The sequence below is a fragment of the Thermobia domestica genome, chromosome 18 (assembly GCF_964235325.1).
Source record: "Thermobia domestica chromosome 18, izTheDome1.hap1.1, whole genome shotgun sequence".
Taxonomy (NCBI): domain Eukaryota; kingdom Metazoa; phylum Arthropoda; class Insecta; order Zygentoma; family Lepismatidae; genus Thermobia; species Thermobia domestica.
In genome coordinates, this window is record NC_137471.1 from 31,864,764 (window position 1) to 31,881,673 (window position 16,910).

Sequence of the window (16,910 nt, forward strand, 5' to 3'; positions counted from 1 at the left end):
AGAGACGCCACTGTGGAGGGGGAACTTTCTACCCAGAGCTACGAAACTCCTTTTCCCCCGCTGCATCTTTCTGATCGCGCTTATCCTTAGTTACAGTATTTTTGCGGTACAACTTTCACCCACCCCACCCTCTGTTTATTCAAAAGTTACCACCCGTATCTGAAAGCAATTGTAGAGCTTCGGAAATAAAAATGTTGGCAAATTCCAATGTCGTGGAAAGCTTGAAATGATAGTCTGACCACACATCTGTCAGCTGAACATAAATCTGTGCACAGTGACGGCAGGAGAGAAATTTTTAGATTCCTTTTATTAATTGTGGATACAGGGCAAAAGCTGATGTCACATTTAGCTAAATAATAATAATAATTTGTCTATCAATTGGTTCTGCATCTTCAGACAATGTGGTCAAATAATCCTAAAAATTAGGAAAAAAATGACATTGATATATCACATTTTACGTCAAGATGGGGGAACAATGTTAGGAACGAACTGATACATAAATGATTTTTGTGGCTAATGAGACACACTAGCTTTCGCCTTACTGCCAAAATTTAGTGCAGAGTTTCTAATTGAATCCCACGTGGAAATACATGTATTTACTTCTTCGACCGGAACACACCGTCGTGTTCTATTGGGTGGTGAAATCAAGGATGTTATAAGATAGAGGATCTGCCTATTCAACATAATCTTGAAACCATACGTCACAGTTTCACCACCGCTACTCCGCCCATTAGGACCGCATTGTTTTGAGCCAACATTCATGGCGGGAACGGAAGTAGCCAGTCAGACGATGGCGGAAACGAGAGTAGACAATCAGACGTGCCGATGCTCTGTTGTTTTCTGGCTTCATTAAGTTAATAGAATTAAGAGAGATATGGGCAAGTCCTTTATTTTATAACATCCTTGGATGAAATTGATAAATACAGGTCAAGCTTCACAACTCATCACAGCGCTAGGAGCCGAAAGGAGTTGTTTATTGACTGAAATTTAAAATGATCATGCTTCGCTTTTGTCAGTTTATGAGTTGCTTTAGCTCACACATAACTCAATACGAACGAGTAAAAGAGATGCAGTTTTCTTTGGCCTAGGGGCGTAGGGGCTGTAGTTCTAGCGGTCGAGGGTAGCAAAAGAGATGCAGTTTTCTTAGGCCTAGGTGCGTAGGGGCTGTAGTTCTAGCGATCCAGGGTTGCAAGAACGATAAGCACGGCCCTACATTTACATATATGTATCCTCGTCGCCAAAAGTGCCTTTATATCGCCGTGACGGGTATCTGACCACGCAGTACTCCAAGGAAGGGATGGTTGTATAAGAATTTGTGATTAATTTTGAAGGGTTTTTGTTTTGACTATGGAAATAACGTAGGTATAAGGATTAAAGGCACATCAGTGCACTGTCATCTCTGAAAAGATTCGTATTCTCAGTTTTTCAATTTATTGTTCTATGTTAACTTAAACACCACGAAAAGCGTAGATCACCTTACTTTTTAAAATTGCTTCTGTAGCCTATTTGTCAAAACATTAATCTCCATACGTGATGTAGAGACGAGAAAGAAAGATATACGACATCTGTAAGATTTATGTGATTCATTAAGGGACTATAGGGACCGACTGTACTAAAAACTGCTACTAGCGCGGTCACATACCCGTCAGGCGATGTAAAAGCACTTTTGGCGATGAGAATACATTAAATTCAGAAATCAAAATGAGCTGAAATCTTTCAATGTAATGTCCCATGATTAATGCCCTTTAGGCTTAGGGAGACGGATGATTAAGAAGTGATGAATGATGACGGAAGAATTGATGGAATGACAATATGGGAGGAAACAAGTGCCCATGAGAAAACCACGGACACGATATTGTCCAGCACAAACTTACTTAGCCGGGGATCGAACTACGTACCCTACGCACCAGATGTAAACGCTCTACCACTGAGCCACCGTGCCCATTTACATTAAATTCAGAATTAAGGTAATTCTAAATATATCTTTCTAAATATATCCTCTTTCATAAAAGAATGATTTTTTAATATATTTTTTAGAAGAATAAATGATAACAAAAATACTTGAGGCTTTCTTTTTTTATTATATTGAGTCTCTTCATGGCTAAGCGGTTAGCATACGCGCCTTTGACGTGGGACACACGGGCTCGATTCCCGGCAGGAGCTCATGTGGTTCGGATCCCACATTAATCAATAGGTCCCGACTCATATAGCCTCGCTGCTGAAAGAGACGATAAACGCAAAATCAACTCAACTTTTTTACTATTATTTTTCTCATTTAAAAATAATAAAACGATATTTCGTAAAGCTTGTATCACGTTTCTTATTTAGAAAATATTTCTGTAATTAAGAACACTTTATTATCTCTTTTTTTTTAATATTCTATCGTTTTGTGGTTTTCCTTTCAATTTTATTTGTTTGGTTGGTACTCATGTCATTTACTGACACATATATGCTTTATATTCTCTCGTTTACTTTCACGAAACAAGAGAATAGAAACTTTACCTTATAATCAAAGCACAAATGCTGTTTTTAATTGTTATTTTTTTAAAAAAGAAGAAAGAATCATTTTTAAAAAGCATTATTATTCGGAAATGCTTCATTAAAATCCATTCATCGATGCTATTGAAGACGGCACTTAAAAGGTAGGATGGGGTAGCTTGGTGCAGGAAATAGTGATGGGACAGAGAAAAAAAATTCATAACAAAAGATGATTAAGGGTTGATGAAGTAGACTGATCTAGCGTTCATGGCACCCGAGGCTGAAATATCTGTCAGACGCATCCCTTTTTACCCCTGCAAGGCAACCGTGATGGCCATGTGTCAATTACGTTTCGAAACAGCACGTCGGGGAAATATTTCGCTTAACTTCCATCTCTCCACTGTTAGTTTCAACTTTTTTTACTCCCTCCTCTGTACAGTACTCCTGCTACAGCTACAAGCACTCCCTGTTCCCCCCTAACCCCTCAAAACCCCCTAGCTGCTTTCTCCTCATGCCTCGAGGGGACGTGTTACAAATACACACACACACACACACATCTCTACATGGGGAAAACAACAAACAATACGCTTTCTAACTTTTGTTGCGAAACTCAGTATGTTTCTGAATGGAGTACACGGGAGGGGGGGAGAATGTAAGCTGTCTCTATTTTCCTCTTGCTATTTTTCCTTCACTGTATTGATAACAAATTTTGAAATTTATTCCTAAATACGTGTATTAATATATTATCTGTTTCGGTCATTTTCCCCAGTGTATACTATTTATTTATTACTAACGAATTTATGTTAGGAAAATTATGTGTGACACAGCTATCAATTACAGATTGGTGCATGAAGTACTATTTTTAATCTCAGATTTTAATTAAATGTATTTGAAGGGTGATTAACTGTTAGGCTCGAAATTGGTATCTCCCCCGCAAAAAAATGAAATTTCTCGGTTTCTATTGCTAGATTGCAGTGAATGATTATGACAGAATTGATGGAATGAAAATGTGGGTGAGAACGGGAAAACATTGAGGAAACCCCACGAACACGACGTTATCTACCGCGAACTTACATGGTCGAAATAAGGACCTCTTGCGCCAGAAATAAGCGCTCTACAACTGAGCCCCTATGCCTCCTGGAATAAATAGCAGAAGTGTTGAATTAAGTCTTACCTCCACATGTGTGACACCATTCTCGATACATTCTCTCAAATATTTCATCGTGCTGCTTTGAATTCTTTTCAATAAATGATTTAAAAGACACGATAACAGTGACCCAAACTCAGTATACAGCTCAATCACACTGTCTGTAATTTGTCGCCGCAGGAAGAAACCTTTGATTTATCCCATAAAAAGACCAATTCAGTCCTGTTTGTTATCAACTTTCGTAAGATCCTGTCTTATATAATCCGTAATATTCTGTCTAGTATGCTATCAACTTCCATAAGATACTGTCATATGTTATCAACTTCTATAAAATCCTATCTTATATGTTATCAACTTCCATAAGATCCTGTCTTATATGTTATCAACTTCCGTAAGATCCTGTCTTATGTTATCCTTTCACCTTCTTGGACTCCCAAAGGTCTCTTTCCGCTACTGGAATAATGTACATACATTCTGGTCAAATAAAAAGCAGAAATTGTTCAATAAAGCACAAAATATTGGTTTAATCGCTCAAATGTATTTGGCTACCTTCAAAATAGCATCCATTTACTGTGATATACTTATGCCAATAAAAACCAGTTATCGAAACACTTCTTGTAATCATTTTCCAGACTGCATTTCGTTACCTATTAAACAATTCTGTTTTATTAATTCAGTATGCTCAACAATGTCTTTCTGAAAGTGATAATTTGAGTTTGGAGAGGGGAAAGTAGCACGGAGCCATATCTGACGAATATGATGCTTGGTCGATGACATACGATTGAATTTTTTGGTCAGAAATACGGAGCAAAATCCAAGAGTTGTTTTCCCACAAATCTGGCGAACGTCTCTCTCATACACCTCATATCGCTATATAATGTTATTTATTTACCTTGCCTCTGCAGAAGGAATTCCGAGTGAGCAACACCATGATAGTTAGAGAAAACTGTCAATACGACTTTGATTTTCGAGCGACTTTGACTTTTTTTGGCTCCTTATCGAATAACCATTCCAAGTCTTGTAGATTTGTTCGTGTGCAAACTCGTAAACTCATGTCTCGTCACCAGTTATGATGTCTTTCATAAATATAGTCTGAATTGACTTGTAAATTCAGTTCCTGCGAAAGAAGCCATTTCGTGTCATATCTCGTTTTCAAAATATCAACTAAAATGGTGCGAACAGATTCCTGAGACATGTCCAGATACTGAGCGATCTGTCGTAAGCTTCAATGACGATTTTGCATAACCATTTCCTTCACTTTCTCAATGATTTGTCAATCAAAGACGTTCAAAAACGACCGGAACATGGGAAGTCTTCAACTATTCTATGGCCTTATTTCAGTTCTTTACATCGCATGTATGCTCGTGTTTTCGATAAAGTTGACTCATCCCAATTGGAGGTCTTCTCCAATTTTCTTAACGATTCAACACAAGTCATTTAAATGACAATACAAACGGGCGAACATTTTGTTCGATAATTAGTGGTACTCAGGACCAGGCCGGTAGCCAGCCCAAAAATGTAGGAGGGCGGCTGAGGTTAGGGGGCCCGATCTAACCATATTATAGTTCATCACCATATTATAGTTAATTTTCAAGCCTACCGTGAAAATTTTAGGGGGGCCGCCCCCTAGAGCCCCTGGATACGGGCCTGCTCAGGACATGAAAAATACTTTCTTTAAATTCGAGATAAGAGGAGAAATTTCATGAGCCTAGGATAACGATTAGGAAGTACATTTCTGGGCTTCCTTTACGTTGATATGGATCACCACTCCACGATAACTCGAATTCGAAATAACTTTTTCACGATTTTGGATGGACCTAGCACACATTCGCCAAATGTGAACGTTTTCTCTTATTTTGATGTGAGAAATCACCTTTTACATTTTGCCGGTATGGTTCAATAGCACAGTGTATAATAAAATATAATGTGCTTTAAATTATGACATGCTAAAGCACTGTTAATTAGGGATGCGCACGAGACGAGTCGAAACAGAATTTTTCTGACAAAATTCGAGTCGAGACACAGCTCTTCCAATAGAAAAATATATATTTTTCGAGTCGAGACATCACTTTGACAGCACATTTTAGAGACGAGACAGTCTCAAATCATGTCTCGTGCGCATCCCTACTGTTAATTCTATGCTTTATGAAATAACACCAAAAAAAATCAGTTTACCTACCGAAACGAGGTTACGAGCCATCTACTTTCGGCGTCGACCGTACATATATCGTGAAGGGAGGGGCGCTCGTTTTTGTTGTTATTTGAAAGGATATCCAAGAGTTAGCACCATGGAATATGCGATTTGCGGATTACATCGTGCTGGTAAGAGAGGCCAAGGCAAGTCTGCAAAAGAAATTAGTTGCCTGGAGAGAACCATTGGAGAGCAAAAGGTTTAAAATTAGTAGAACTAAGACATAATATTTACATTGTTCTTTCGGGAAAAATGTTATGGAGAATACAAGAATACGACTGGACGAAAAACAGGTGGTAATGACGAAGAAATACAAGTACTTGTAGTCATTGCTGCAGGAAAATGCAGGAATAGAAGGTATACACAGCAGAATTAGCAGCAGTGAACGAAATGGAGAGACCCGTCAGGAGTGTTGTGTGACCGTAGGGTACCAATACGCCTTAAAGGAAAAGTTTACAAAAAGCCATGCCTTATTATATGGAGCGGAATATTGGACGACGAAGAATAGAGAGGAATAGAAATTATATGTGGCGAAGATGAAGATGCTGCGGTGGATGTGTGGAGTAACACGGAAGGACAAAATTAAGAATCAAATTGTCCGGGGAACAGTAAAGGTTGAGGCCAGTAGTAGAAAACTGCAAGAAAGTAGACTAAGATGATTTGGGCTTGTAAGAAGAAGACGTTTGAAATACGCAGCTCACCGAGTAGATGCTATAGAGGTGAGTGGAAAACGAGCCCAAAGAAGTGGGGAGATTATACCAAGAACGATATGGAGCAGTGTGGTATCACAACGGAGACGTCACAAGATAGAAACAGGTGGAAGACTGCGATCTTAAGGTTGGTTTAAAGGGACAAGTTTTGCCGATAGATAGCACTACAGTCTTCGTATCTCTCCCATGTATTTTTTTTATATATATATATTTCACGAAAATTCACAATTTCTCTTACAAATTTCAACCTACAGAGTTCAAATTTTTAGAAAAGGAACTTCGTAATCTATCGAAAGCAATAATCCGTGCCGATTTTTTATTTCGAATTTTCTTCGTTGTTGAAATGGCATGATTGTTGAAATGGATATCAAAATCTTTAACAGTGAAGCTGTTTCAACAATGAAGAAAATTCTAAATGAAAAATCAGCACGGATTGTTCCCTTTGATAGGTTATGAAGTTCCTTCTCTAAAAATTTGAAGTCTCTAGGTTGAAATTTATAAAAGAAATTGTAAATTTTCGTAAAAGATAAAAAATACATTGGAGAGATAGGAAGATTGTAGTGACATCTATCGGCAAAACTTGTCCCTTTACACTAATCTTAAAAGCCGACCCCAGCTAATTGGGGAAAAGGCTTAGAAAAAGAAATAAAAAGATTCTAGTGGAATGTTGCAATATGCAAATTGTAAATTATCAAAAAAAAAAAAAAGTGTCTCACAATACCCCAATGTCTTACTGTACCTTCATTTTCCCTACATTTTAAAAGTTAAACAATGAAATAAAGAAATTGTATCAAATCTTCGCTTTTTTTCATCTGAGTAGGTAAATAAAACATGTTTCTGATTGCTATTTTTTAAAAAAAGAAGAGCATGTCCATCTCCAAGCTTTGCAATTCTCTATTTAATATAGCTAATCCCTTATTCTTTGACTATGATCCAAATACTCCTCGTTTTTTGTTCTATTGAAATGAATACACACACTGTTGTGGTCTTTACAAGTCTAGTACGACCAACTGCCCTTCAGTACCTTCAAATAAAAGAATATTGCCGCGGGTAGAAAACATGTTTCAACTTGCCCTAGCGAAAAAAAAAAAAAGGTCATTCATTTACCGCTCTCTTAACTGTGTATCGCAGCAAATAAACAAAAAAAGGTTTCCCCGAAACAAGCAAAAAATAAAGCATAAATGTAAAGCGAGGTCTTGTTTCTTTTTTGTTAATAAAAAAAGACCAAAAAAATGTTTTATTTTTGTCGATATTTTTCTTCATGCAACAAGACAGAGGACGTTGTTAGTGGCGCTTCCTAGGGAGTAATTATTGAAACTCAACATTGATAAGCCCTCTTGTGGTCAGCGGACGTACCTGTCCTCATTGGTTGCATTTGGATCTCAACATGGAGGAAGAGCGAGACGTTATTTTAAAAAAAAAAGTAGAGGGATATTAAAAAATATTGAGTATCCAAGAGGGAGGGGATCTAGTATAAGAGAGGGGGAATAAGAATTTAAAAAAAGAGCAACGATATAAAGGGGAATGGTTTTGTTTTTTGTAAAAAAAAAAAAAAAAAAAAAAATCACTTACTTTAATTGCAATAATTTAGCTTGACATTTTTATACCTTGCTTCTCTTTTCATTCTTGGTTCTTTATCCACAAAATAAAATGGCATTTTTAAAAAATCTATTAGAAAGAAAGACTACAAAAGTGTCCCCTTTTTCATGCCATCGATGCTTAGATATGCTTTTTAAAAGTATAAATATTTCATTTATTCGCCTTTCAAAATAAAGAGAACTTACTTCCACAGAGTGGTTTTCTACTAATTTCAGGAAACAATTACTGTATAGGACATTGATTGGTGATTGGTTGGGAAAATAAACTGATATCTTTCAGTTTAACGTCTCCCACTTATGCCCTTTTGGCTAACTTAGACGTATGATCAAGAGACGTGAATGATGATGGAAGAATTGGTGGAATGGTAATGTTGAAGGAAACGTGAGTAGCCCGAGAAAACCCACCTACATGATGTTGTGCCCACAAACTTGTTTGGTCATGGATCAAACGAGGGACCCCAGCATCAGAGATCTAGCACTGATCCACCTTGCCCCCATGGTTAGTTGAGCGTTCCTTTATCAGCACCGAGGCTATATGATACGTTGATCTACAGCTGAAAGTGGAATCCAAAGCATCAAAGAGCGTTCAAATTTGAAGATTCTCCCACCGCGAATCGTTCCAGTGACGCCGCCAGTTTTAATATCTTAGGGGGTAAGTAGGGGGAGGCAGAGAAATTTTGGAGAAGTTATTTTTTTATATGTCGACAAGGATAGCTCTATATTACTTGACCTACATTACAATGTTATCTGGATGGCAGTCTGGTGACAGGGATTGCCATCAGGGGGCAGGCGCTCCTTTGTCATCTCTGAAATTGTTACTGATTCGATCCCAGGACCCCGTGCACGAAAGACCCGTGTGCTAGATACTACATCAGCAGAGAGGACAATTTTAGGACAGTGAATCAGCGCAATAAGTTTATTCACTCGTAAAATGAAAGGTTTGGATATTCGCATTTAACATCCAATATTGTGCTTAAAGCTTAGCAAGATTAATTCCATCCTTATAGACAGAAGTTGCTTCTATTGTCCGTCTGATATTTCTTTCGGCTTGAGGCTAATGGACGATGGTTATTCACTACACTCACATGGCTTCAAAACGAACAAGGAACTCTTCGTGTCGGAGATAAGCCATCAATTATCCACAATTGCTAGGGGACTTTCTCTTTTAAAATGCATACTAGAATGTATATTTAAATACTAGTATACGGAGTAGTATAAAAGCTCGTAAGGACTTCAAAGATAAATCTATAAAAGGATTAGAACCCATAAAATTTCAGCTAATAGCTATGTCTATGTTTCTTACTTGTGATAGAGCTATTTATAAGGATGTATCACATACTGAAGAAGACATAGATTTATTTGCTATTTTGCTCTTCTTATTTGTTATAATTTTTAAACTTATCACATCATAAAATCCATATTATTTACTGTGTTTTTAAATAGTCACAACATAAAATTCTTATTATTTATTACGTATATATTCGAAATGGTCACAATATAAATTTCTTATTATTTATTGTATTTTAAATGGTCATAACATAAAATTCTTATTATATTTATTAATTTTAAATGGTCACAACATGAAAGTCATTTATTTACTGTATTTTTAAATGATCACAACATAAATTTCTTCTTATTATAATTTTTAAATGGTTTCATTATAAAATTCTTATTATTTATTGTATTTTTAAATGGTCAACCTTAAATTCTTATTATTTGTTACTTTTAGATGATCGAAGCATAAACTTCTTTTTTAGTTTTTATATTTTTTAAATAATCACATCATAAAGTTAATATTATTTATTGTGTTTTAAATGGTCATAACATAAAATTCTTATTATTTATTAAATTTAAATGGTCAGAACATAAAAGTCATATTATTTAAAATGTATTTTAAATGGTCACAACGTAAAATTCCTATTTATTTATTTTATTTTTAAATGGTCATAACATAAATTCCTTATTAATCACTATATTTTTTGAAATGGTCAGAACATAAATTCCTTATTTTTTATTATATTTTTGAAATGGTCAGAATATAAATTTCTTATTATTTTTATATATATTTCTTAAATAGTCATAACATAGATTCCTTATCATTTAAATTTATTATTATTATTTATTATCTTTTCATGATCACAACATGAATTCCTTATTAATTGTATTTTTGAAATGATCACAACATAAGTTTATTACTGTTTATTATTATTTTAATTCTCTGAGAAGAATTATTTTTGCGCTCATAGTTCACTTTTGCTATATACCATGGGGGGAAATGTGCGAATACTTTCAAGATTGTCCAACTTGTATGGTCACAGCAAACACGTCTTGTTATATGTGTTTTATTTTATCATGTGGCATCAGGGTTCGTTCACCATGTCCTCTTCCTCTTATTTGTGCTTCCTAAATTCAAAAAAGAAAAAACGGTTTCTAATAACGTTATACATTATATGTTACAAATTTTTAAGCTAATAATATATTTTTCTATTTTTTGCTACAGGTTATGCTCCAATCAGCCCGCACCCGACTTACGGTATGAACAACGTCGCTGAATACCCAGCCAATAGTTATACCCCGTATCCAACGTACTCGTGTGGGGGTTACCCTCCGGCACCAAACTACCCTGCGCCAGTCTCCTCAGCCTACTCTCCGACGACGCCGTGCAGCTTGGGAGGGTACACGATGCCTCCTCCCCAGCACCCGCCCCCGCAGCAACATGACAAACCTTCCAACAAGGAAGACAGGTGAGTTGATTAGCATTTCTGTCTCATTTTGTCCTTGAATAAGTTTTTTATCTTATTTTTAAGCAACACATTTCTTATAGAATATTATTTTATACATCAGAGATGTTTTACTCTTTCAAAAGTAACGTGGCATTGAAAATATATGATGCTCTTTAAACACTAGGAAAATCGTCACACATGTTCATTAGATATCTTGATGATTCCATACTATTTTGTCCGCACCCAAAAGCAGAACTACTTTTAATCATCACATATAAAGGAAAAGACTATGAGATTTGACCAGTAGTACTCGAAGTACTACGATCTGTGTTAGAAATATGTATATGTATCTGGGTGTGTTTTCAACGCCAGCCTTACCCATAAAGAAGACCCACAAACGCAGAAGTACATCTTTCAGCTGGATGGAGCAAATGCTACACATCGAAAGTTTCTCTCAAGAGAATTCACTATAAACATTTAATGTGAAACAATTAGTAAGTGAAGATTTACCAGAAAACACGGCGGCATGTCACAACAAACAAATTATTCTTTATTGTATTCACCCTTAGATTCCCAGTTTCTCCTGATTCCTGATTATATCTACTTAACGGTAGATGTAAGAATCAAACGAACAAGGAATATGTGAGGACTAACAGGAAATGAGACCGTAGGTGAAGTATGAAACCAGGTTCCGCAGTTGTATTACTCTAAAAGTCTCTGCGATATATATGTGTACTGCTCGTAACGAAAGAGTTAAATGTCCAAGTTGCATATTAAGGTTATACTAAAAATGTATAGTTTGCCAAAGCAGGCATGTAGCAAGCAGGGGTTCAGTCTCTGAAAACTTTCAGTCGTTTGTTAGCATATATATGTGAATATAAGGTGAGCTCAAGTATGCTCCCCAAATATGAACTCGAACTTTCTCCCTGTTTTAGTGTTCTAGCTACGGACATGTCAGAGAGATCGTTTTTATCATCTTCTGTTATTAGTAAATAGGCCATGCGCGCAATTTTTTTCCAGATTGCTTTCGAAACATCTAGGATAAGATTGTTTTCATGAGAAAGCCGTGTATTGTGACATAAAAGAAATATTTCTTATCAGCTAGCAACTCCAAATAGATAAGTTGGGGGCACGGTGGCTCAGTGGTAGAGAGTTCACCTCCGGTGCTTGGGGTCCCTGGTTCGATCCCAGCTCGCGCCGTGTGGACTTTGTGGTGGACAAGCACCGTGCTCGTGGGTTTTCTCGGGGTTCTCCTACTTTCTTCATTCCACCATTTCACTCATCTCTCATCATCACCGTCTCCTTTAGCCTAACCATATAACCGTGGGACGTAAAACTTAAAGATTTTATTTCCAAATAGATAAGTATTGTTGGTATTATATTAAGGTTAAAAAATGTAATTTCCTTGCTTAAAATATCAAAGAAATATGGTAATCTTTCTTATTGCCATGCTAATCCATGTACACATTTGTTGTAGAAACAGTTTCACGCATATTTTAACATTCTCATAGAATTAGTATTAGCGTATCGACGTAGCTTTTACAGCATTTGAGGTTTTCTCTATGAATCTTCTAAACTTAGGAACGTCGACACTAATATTGTGCAGCTTATTTAGTTGTTCGACACATAGCAGTCAAAAAATTGTGTCACCTATTTACGTGTTGGGACCTGTGTCGTGGTTCTGTAATCTTGGAAGCAAAATGGTATAGCGGAGAATGGTCCATACTATGGGGATTGATCTTACATGGTCCACTTGCGCACAATATGTAATTGCTTTCGGACAAAATTTCAACATTCATCTCTTGAATCTGAAAGACGGGTTATCTTATTATTATGCAGATTCATATTCTTTTGGGGGGAAAGTTTCAATATCCAGTCTTGAATTTGAATGACAAATTAACCTGTGGTTATTGATTAAAATAGTTGTGGCAAAATTTCAAAATTCATCTCTTGAATTTCAATGATTAGTTACCACCTGATGACTGATTCAGATTTTTTTTTGGGGGGGGGGGAAGTTTCAACATCCATCTCTTCAATTTCAGTGACAGATTAATGTTGCATAATTGGTTCAGATTGCTTATGGCGAAGTTCCAACATCCATTTCTTGAATTCATATGATAGATTATCACCTGATTATTGTTTAAAATTGTTTCGGGGCAAGTTTCAACATTCACCTCTTCAATTCCAATGATAGACAATTGTCTTATGATTGGTTCAGATTGTTTTAGGGAAAGTTACGATGTCTATCTCTTAAATTTGAATAATAGGTTATCACTCTATTATTAGAAAAGTTGCAACTCTATCTCTTGAATATCAGTCATAGATTATTGTGCGATGATTGATTCGTATTGATTTTGGCAAAATTTCAACTTCCATCTCATCAATTTCAATAACAGTGAAATGAAAAAAGACTTAATTTATAAATAATAATAATAATAATAATAATAATAATAATAATAAATTATAATATGGAATTATCTATATATAATATATAATTACAATATTCTATATTATTATTATTATTATTATTATTATTATTATTATTATTATTATTATTATTATTATTATTGATGTGAATTCACTGAAATTTGGCTGTTCCTGACAAGTAGCCTAGTCTCTATTGTAAAACGGACATAACTAGCACGAAACTAAAAAGATCAAAAGAATGCATTCTTTAAAATGAATTGATAAGAGGATTTTTTTAGAAAAATATTTAACTATGTATTAATAAATACGAAAACATTAGTAAATACTTTCTATGATAAATTTAAATTCAGCACGCAACAGACTTTTTTTTTGTCAGGAAAATACCGCCGTATTAATACATACGTGAGACCGCGACTGGGATACGAAATCCTGACTCCTTGACAGAAGAAAGGGTTCTTCGTTTAGTATACCGACAAATGTAAACAATCAAATTTGTCCTGATATAGCACCTCGGTAATATACGTTATGTCGTAAACTACACTATGAATTTTCCTATTAAAATATACAGTATTAATTCTCTTAACAAAAATTGCAGCAGAAACTTAACCGTTTTGAGCATTAAATAAAATTATGTTGCATAAGGCACGTTAACGTTTATTCTACTGAAAGTGCGAAAATTAAAAACAAAAGCAATGCAGATAAAATGTTCAGAAGAAAGAAAAATAATAGAAAAACAGCTGTTACGATACAATGTTGATTTTGTCTACATGAATAATTTAGTAAGATACAGGATGATTTTCGTAAAAACTCACGGATTTCATTTGGGTCTAGAATTTCTAACTGAAGTCCAATTTTCATATAGTTTGTGGCAAGTGATCAAGGAATGATGGGAGACTTATGGAACTAAGTTTACTTGCTTGAATTCATCCGGGGTAATATTATCCAGGTTTCAAGAAAAACAGCAAATATTCGCCAGTGTACCTTACAATTGGAATACGGTGCGGTGCGGTGTGGAGATCTGAGTTTTCTTCGTTAGATGCAACCTCGCCAAGGTCAATAAGAAACAAAAAACTGGTATTGGGGATTGTGCTGTACAATTCTGTGCTACTGTATGAGTGTGAGTATGATCAGGATACAATGAGAATAGTGTACTCATTGGAGCAGCATAAGTTTATCGTTAAAAATTTTTGGAGAACGGAATCTGTTGTTGCTACGCAAAGCGCATTTGGGAAGATATTTGCCTCACGTTCTTCCCCAGACAGGAATATAATATGGCCGCTAGTGAATAAATTGGAAGAAACAGGATCGCTTCTGGGTGAGACAGGGAAATATCGGACCGTTATCGACTCCTTAGGTTGCCCAAGAAATTTTTCTGTCTTTTGTCGCAAGAAACCGGCTATAACTATTCAACGTTTGATTTATCGGTGTTATCACTAACACTTAATTTGTATTCTGCAATTTCGCTTCAAAAATCCAAAACCTCATTCCAATTGTAAGGTACACTGGGCAAATATTTGCTATTTTTCTTGAGGTGTGGTCGGTATTACTCCGGATGAATTTAAACCAGTAAGCATAATCCCATAAATGTCCCATCTTTCCTTGACCACTTGGCACAAACCGCATGAAAACCGGATTTCAGTTAGAAATTCTAGACCCAAATGAATTCCGTGAGTTTTTTTTTTTTTTTTAATCACCCGCTACCCGTGTAGTAATGAGAAACCGTTACTTCCAACTTCCCTTAGCATTCACAGAACATACGACATAAGAAATACAAAAAACACAATAAGTAGCGGTATCAGGATAAATGGAATGCCAACATTGACTCCTAGAAACTACGTTCATCAAACAACCAATAAAATAGGGAAACTACTCAAAGTGTTCAGGGTTCGAGATACGTCTTTAAATGTAATACATTTATGTTTATACGAAAGTACTGCTACAATGGTAACTTTATCACCCATCTTACTTTTATTTCGATCATATTCTACAAATTGTCACTCAAATGTTAATACTGTAGATATGAGAAAATTAGGACTTCGGATATAAAATGTTCTATCAAAAAAACAAACTGTCTTAGTGTAATTTCTTTGATATATATGTGATGTCTTATCATATTGTACTCAAAATAAGATATGCGAAAGCTAAAACTTGTATGATAAATACCGAATGTGTTAAAAAAATGTAATATATGTTTTTCAAAAATGGTGGTGCCATTATCTTGATACGTTATACTTAAGAATGTGATTCAAATGTAAATATTGACTACATGTATAATTCTGCCATGATCATGGCCTGGGTTCCTTATGAAGAGAACTAGCCAAGGAAGAGCTAATTTAAAAGTACATGTTATAATAAGCGGTAATAGTACTCCAAAGAAAATAAGCCATATTGAAAAATTCTCTCAGACATTACATAACACAAAGTGAAGCGGTTAGATGCGAGGGGGGACCAAAAAGTAATGCCCCCTGCACAAAAAATGTATTAAGGAACATAGAACAAGACAAGCTATTGGAGAGCATAGCCTGAACTGTCCTCTATAGAATCCTACCCCTCAACATAGTATCCATGAATTTTAACACATTTACGCCATCTTTGAACCCAGGCTTCAAAACCTTTTTGGAAAAATTCAGGAGGTTGATTTTTGAGCCATAATATTCTGGATTGATCTGGAAGACTTGAATTTCTTGGGACGGGGATAATCAGTGTGGCGCCATTCCTTGGATTGCACTTTGCTCTCAGGGTCATACAGGTATGCCCACGTCTCATCTCTAGTGACCACATTTTTGGAGACGTCTTGATTTTTAACTGCAAATGCGTCCAGGAGCTCTTGACAAATGTCCACTCGCCTCCTCCGATTATCAACAGTCAATTGCTTAGGTACCCGCTTAGCACACACTTTGTTATATCCTAAGTCAGCAATTATTCCTTGGGCAGAGCCATATGAGATGTTCAAAGCATCAGCAACACTGAACTGTAATGCGCCTGACTCCTCGAATCAATTCCTCAGCACGTTCTCGATTTGCATCTGTGATCGATGTTGTCGGCCGGCCGCTTCTTCGTTTATCAGCGATTTCTGTTTCTCCGTTGCTAAACTTCTTCACCCAACGCCGTACATTGCTAATGTCCATTACCGCATCCCCATAAACATTCTACAAGCGCATATGGATTTCCTTAGGTGGACAACCTTCTTTCGCCAAAAATTCGATGATGACTCTTTCTTTTAGCTTCAGATCCATGGTTCTAATAACTCAATCTGAAAAAGAAAAGACTTAGTGGAGGAAGGCTACCTCTATAACGTCATGCATAGATAAGTCAGTATCTGTAATAGAATATATATATATATATATATATATATATATATATATATATATATATATATATATATATATATAATGAGGGAGGCATTACTTTTTGCTCCTCCTTCGTATTACCTTTAGTTAGAAGAATTAATGAACAACACTCTATCACTGTATAGAATTCCACTTTCGGCCGCGGTGGATTAGTGGTAGAGCGTTCACCTCTGGTTCATATGGTCCTTGGTTCGGTCCCAGCTCATTCCAAGTGAACTTTGTGGTGGACAAACATCGTGTGCTTGGGTTTTCTCGGGGTTCTCCCGTTTCCTCTCACTTTCTTCGT

The 16,910-nt window shown here is 36.0% G+C and overlaps 1 protein-coding gene across 9 annotated transcripts in view; it reads left to right on the plus strand.

Moving 5' to 3' along the window:
* LOC145675458 (uncharacterized) overlaps positions 1 to 16,910 on the plus strand; it is an 861,715-nt gene that overhangs the window by 767,503 nt on the left and 77,302 nt on the right. For all 9 annotated transcript variants that reach the window (XR_014129123.1, XM_081745883.1, XM_081745887.1 and 6 more), the window contains one exon: positions 10,625 to 10,868. Coding sequence is in view for 8 of the 9 variants with exons in the window: in XM_081745883.1 (XP_081602009.1) it covers positions 10,625 to 10,868 (244 nt within the window). In the remaining variant the exon portion in view is untranslated. The remainder of the gene's footprint in view (positions 1 to 10,624; positions 10,869 to 16,910) is intronic.